Genomic DNA, 6008 nt, shown 5'->3' with positions numbered 1-6008 from the left:
AGAGAGTGAGAGAGAGAGAGAGAGAGACAGAGACAGAGAGACGCGTTAATGTTCCTTCAAGGAACAAATATTAACAAAACCATATAACGGGTGTCGTAGTGCGTTCTAACATCCTTTATATTCTCCTTCGTCCCATTGACAGTATTAAAAAAAAAAAAAAAAAAAGAATAAAAAGAATAAAGAAAAAAGAGATCGAATCATTCGGTATTACAAATTATTTCTTTTTATTTTTTAAACTGATTGAAAGTAATTCAAGAAAGTACATGGACCGCGTGTTTGTACATACTAGAATTACGTCTTACAAATTCGATAATCAAAATTTCAATTAATTTTATAATATGGTATACAACATATATACATATAATATATATAGAAAAATGAATTAATTTATTCGACGTAGGATAAGAGACTAATCGATCGATTAAAATACATCGTAAATTTTGTTTTGTAGAGAAAAAGAAAAAAGAAAAGAAAAAAGAAAATTATCATTGAGAATTTATTTCCAATTTGTTCTTCTTCGTATTAATATTTGATTTAAGAAATTTAATTTTCATTTTGAATTTAGATCGATCATCAGTGATTTTATATTGTTTGGAAACAAATATCGTAATTAAGGAAAAATTATAAATATTCAACAAGATATACATATTCCATCCAGAAAATAAATCCTTTCATCCTTGATTTAAAAAGAAACTAATCCTTCTAACCCAACAAGGATCCCGGATTTTAAAGATAAGTAATTACGACTAAGTGCACGCTTTAGCGCTGATGCATTTCTTTTTTTGCGATATTTGGTATGGATGTATATTTTTTGTTTTATTTATTTTCTTTTTTTCTTTCCATTTTTTCGTTTCTATTCTCTGTTTCTATTCTTTTATCTTCCTTCTTTTATTATTATTAATATTATTATTGTTATTATTATTATTATTATTATTATTATTATTATTATTATTATCATTATATATCCTTTTTCTTTTCTTTTCTATCCAAAATCTCTAGCCGAACAAAAGCTGTACATATATGTATGTATGTAATATAAAAGGTAATTTACACGGAATGGAGAAATTCTTATGAGAAAGAAATAAAAGGAAATGATCTAGATTTCGATTTTTAAAAGACACTATCATTAATTGATTCTTTCGCTTTTTCTTTTATTTCTTTTTTATTTAAGAAAAGGCATTTTCTCATTTTATTTTTCGTTGAGAAAAGTGGAATATGCTTTAACATTTTCTTAAATCTTTCAAGGTCTTCGTTATTAATATTAGAATATTAGGGATCATGCTATAGCAATTTTTATATTTAATTTATTTCTTCTTCTTTAAGATCGAACACGATAATTTATTTAATTTATGTATTTTCTTTTTTTTTCGAAGATAGAATTTTATTTTTGCGTGGCTATTACTCCCGAAATTTCCTTATCGATATTAATGATATATACTATTTTCTTCTCTCGTGTAAACGTACATATTTAACAGTAGGAATTATTACCTTGAATGTCGCATGTGTTGCTGTTAACAATGTCTATGATATCACAAAACTTTCTATAAATGATACACGTAATACGTAAATTGTGCTTGTCGTTATAATTCTGGTTTGGACATTTATTAATGATTAACTATTTTGTGAGAATTCTTTTTTATTACCAGTGAGATTATTTATCGTTATTTTCGATATTATGTGAATGCAAAACATTTGTCAGGGCTTCCCCAATCTTTTGAATTCTCAAGGTTTAGCCATGTCGATAATATTTTTTGACGAATTGTTTGTGAAGAAAATAAAATAAAGTAAAATAAACAATAATCAGAAATCATGTAAAAAAAAATTTCTTACATACGTGCATACAATAAATAAATAAATATATATATATTGCTTGGCTAGGCGTTTAGAAAAATAAAAGTAAACATTTTTTGTATAATGTCATTTTAATTATGACTAACCGTGTTCTTCTCCCAACAGATTATGACGTGTTGGCGAGTGTTTAACAAGACAACGTCTGTGAAACAAAATATATATACACACATACACTCGTCCAAAATTTATTTTAACGGACTGAAAAGTACGATCGTTCTCTTAGCCCTTAACGCATATATTACGAGATTGAATAAATAACTAGCGTGACGATAGTAATAATAAAAGAAAAAAAAATATTACAGTAATTAAAGTTTCATAAATGTCAATACGGGTGATTATTACAATAGTTAAGGGTTGAGGATGGTCAGACCGAACAGTATTTAATTATAATAATTAAAATGTTTGTATGAAAGAAAAATGATTTTACTTTTCACCAAATGATATATATATATATATATATATATATATATATACACATACACACACACACATACATACATACATACATACATACACTATTACCACTACTACCTTACTTATGTAACAATATACTGTAGTTATTTATTTTATTTACTATTACAAAAAAAATAATATTATTTAAAATATTAAACTTTTTAATCAGAGCTTGCAATATTTAACAAAAATTAATATCGTTCGGTCAAACGTAAAAAAACAAAATGCACTTTTTTAATCGAAGGTATTATCGAAATTAAAAATAATAATGGAAAATATTTAAATCGAGTATTCAATGTTCGTCGTGTGAAAAAAAAATATTGCATATATCTCATTAATTATTCAATGTATGATGTCGCATTAGTTGTATCTCTTTTCTTCTTTTTTTTCTTTTTTTTTCTTCTTCAATATAGTAAAATCTCAGGAGGATCATTGTACTTTACAAAATATTGTAATAACAGTATTTTTTGTACAGCATTTTCAATGTGCAGCTTTTTATTCTAAAAAAAAAGCGAATGCAAAAAATGTCAATATATGATTCATTCATAAGCTAGACATTTTGTCAAAGGGTTCCTACGTAATATGTGAAAATGAGAAAAAAGAAAAAAAAGGAAAAGAAGGAAAATAGACAAATTGATCGATTGAACATCGAATAGACTTAAATTACTGCCACTTTTCGAAAGTAAGGAAAGATTCGTTCCTTCGATTTGATCTTTCGTATTGCGTATTCAAATATTTCTTATAAGAAATTATATGAACAAGAAAAAGAAGAAGAAGGACGAAGAAGAAGGAGAATAAGAAGAAACTTAAGAACAACATTTTGCTCATTAAGATCGTAAACTATTTGTTTCGACGTTATAAATAAATGTTATATCCTAAATGTTAGTCCTTGTATCGATATGATGATGTCTTCGATCGTATACCTAAAATACCTCTAATACAGGAAAGCTAAGGAATAGGATCTCAAAAATGAAATAAACGAATATTTACTAAACAAAACTTTTACGTGATCTATTTTATGAACAAAAGTGTCTATTTACATACTTATAAAAATTATTTCGATCATTCGACAAACCGTCTTTCTCTCATATTAATCGTTAATTACAATAATTCTTCCTTATATTAACCGTCGAATATATTACGAGAACAGCACCGACCATTTTAGAAAAAATTTATCTTAAACATATATCTTCAGTTTGATACTTAATTTTTAAAATTCATTAAATATCGATTATATTAATGTTTTAATTTTAAGTTCGAACATTTAGTAAGTCGTACGAACTTCTCGATGGTCATTTAAAAGACAATAAGCACTTAATAAATAGTAATGAGTTTAGATTTCTTTAGGCACTCTCATAAGAAGAGTTAGGATCAAAATCGGGATCGTCGTCGTCGTCGTCTTCCAAATCAAGATCATCCAAATTTTGAAATAAGCTTTCATCTACCTTCACTGCATCCACTGATATAAAAGAATATATCATAAAAATATTCGATATTGTTTTATTAAGAAACAAAAAAATGTTTACCATCGTCTAAGAATTTGAGGTCTGATTGATCTAAAGTTTTATCAGTCATAAATAATTCTTTTCCAGTTAATTTTTTTCCCTCTCGATCTGCCATTTCTCTTCTCTTGGTATATCCCATTTCTTCGTCAAATTTTTCCTTCCAACTCAGAAAGGTTTCTACGGTAACTCTAGTTCCTTCAAATCTTTTCTGTTGAAATAAAAGATAATATCTTTTAGATAAAAGATGAATATTATAATCATCTCATATGTTTCCTAGCTTACTCTTTCAGCTTCTTCCTCTTCTTTTAATTTCAAAGCAGCTGACTCTTCTCTGTGCAATTTGATTTTATCCCATTGTACATTCATCCATTCCTGTGCTGCGCTAACTAATGTAAAGACCATTACCATTCCTAGATTTTCGTTCATTTGTTCGACCAAATGTTCTTTCAATTTCTCCCCGCTACCTTTCTCAAAATTCTCTGGATCTTGAATAGACACCACAAGGGGTTCGTCTGGGTATTTTGAAGTATAAGTAAATTCTAATCTACAGCTCAGTCCATTATCTGTTTCAGCTTCATATTCCTCTGTCTTGATTGGTATAGCAAACGAATAGAATGGTTTTATACTTAAGACTAAAGAGGAAAAAATATATAAAGTCAATATATTAATTTTATATTATAAATAATACAGTTTAATTGAAGTTATAATATAAAATACGATATAAAATACAGAATAGTTTGATTACTAAAAATAATCATTTTAATGGAAAACAAAATTATTGGTTATTACAAAGGAAATATAAATTCTCATACTTTCCAATTCTCCACAGTAAATCGATTCCAAAGCCTCAATTTCATTTCGTTGTTCCTCTTTATAATCCATTGTGTTCTTTCACAAAGAATGAATTTTTCAAAATTGAAGCTATCATGTAACTGACTCGTAAGCACAAATAATATAATAGCATGTTACACGCTCCTAGTATTTACCGCGTGAGCTACTACACGACATATATTAAGATGACATCTATCGGGTGACAATTAAAATTCAAAATACTACGATACACTAGATCTCTGTTCGAATTTATGAATGAGCTTACGACTCCATGTAGGTAAAGTAGTAAAATAGAAATCGCGCGGTAAAAGCGGTCAAATATGAATGACATTTATTATACCACGTGATTTAAATGCCTTCGAACATTATATCCATATAGAAATATCTATTAACATTATATTTAATCATGTTTACGTTTTACATATACTGGCGTAATTCATACAGACTACGTATATTATGGGACACAGACACACATATATGTGTGTGTGTGTATGTGTGTGAGTGTATGTATGTATATATATGAAATGAAAGAGAGAGATAAAAGAAATGTTACATAATAGAATAAATATATTCGAGCTTTATTCTTCGGAAAAGTTCAGTCGTTTCAAGGACATCGTAAGCTTCAACACGATCTCCGTTGTCAAAAGTTGATCACAATATTAGAGACATCTCGCAGTATATTATTAGACGTTTCCCGTGCAAAAACACACGTGGAAGACATAAAACAATCCGAAAGAAAATGTTGAAGCATAATTCGAAAAGTATTTCGGAACACGTATATCAAGCTAGCTGGGAGTTATTTTTATCGTGGAATTCCATTGATGGAACAGTACCCGATGAATAAGATAAAGATCGTCGATTAAAAAATGTAAACAGGTTGAACGAATTTTTTAAACATAATAAAAGCGTACGTGTAAAAGTGCGTGCGCGTGCGTGCATGCATACGTATACGTATATGTGTATATAGGATGCGAACGTGTTAAATATATTTTGCGATATATCAGGAGAGTGGCGTCAGGAGCGTCGAGATCAGTTCAAGTCAGGAACAGTTCAAAGCTGGGAATTTAGTATGGCTAGGTACCGTTGAGACTACGTTTCGCGCTGCTGGCAATCAATACACGGCAGTAGAACACGACACATCGTCGTAGTCGTCGTACTCGTCGTACTCGTCGTACTCGTCGTAGTCGTCGTAGTTGTCGTAGTTGTCGTAGTCGTCGTCGTTATCGTATTTGTCGTAGTCGTCGTCGTCGTAGTCGTAATCGACATCGTAGCTTTCGTTGATATGTATTAGTAGTACATTAGTAGTAGTGGTGGAGGCAGAAGCAGAGGCGGAGGCGGTGGAGGTGGTGGTAGCGATGCTGGTGGTGG

At 29.3% G+C, this 6008-nt stretch overlaps 2 protein-coding genes across 3 annotated transcripts in view; one reads left to right on the top strand and one right to left on the bottom strand.

The window, feature by feature from the left end:
- Window positions 1-2336, top strand: part of LOC122633819 (NADP-dependent malic enzyme) — a 12187-nt gene extending 9851 nt beyond the window's left edge. For both annotated transcript variants that reach the window (XM_043822210.1, XM_043822211.1), the window contains one exon: window positions 1957-2336. Coding sequence is in view for 1 of the 2 variants with exons in the window: in XM_043822211.1 (XP_043678146.1) it covers window positions 1957-1963 (7 nt within the window). In the remaining variant the exon portion in view is untranslated. The remainder of the gene's footprint in view (window positions 1-1956) is intronic.
- A 953-nt stretch (window positions 2337-3289) lies between these two features.
- LOC122633823 (RWD domain-containing protein 1) lies at window positions 3290-4804 on the bottom strand. The gene is made up of 4 exons (XM_043822222.1): window positions 4622-4804; window positions 4092-4441; window positions 3831-4017; window positions 3290-3763 (listed from the first exon to the last, which is right to left on the bottom strand). The coding sequence occupies exons 1-4, from the start codon at window positions 4689-4691 to the stop codon at window positions 3648-3650; spliced, it is 723 nt and encodes a 240-aa protein (XP_043678157.1). The 5' UTR covers window positions 4692-4804; the 3' UTR covers window positions 3290-3647.
- Window positions 4805-6008: the final 1204 nt, after the last annotated feature.

This window comes from Vespula pensylvanica, chromosome 13 (genome assembly GCF_014466175.1).
Source record: "Vespula pensylvanica isolate Volc-1 chromosome 13, ASM1446617v1, whole genome shotgun sequence".
Lineage (NCBI taxonomy): Eukaryota > Metazoa > Arthropoda > Insecta > Hymenoptera > Vespidae > Vespula > Vespula pensylvanica.
The sequence above is the reverse complement of the archived record's forward strand: the minus strand, read 5'-3'. Positions and strand labels throughout refer to the sequence as shown.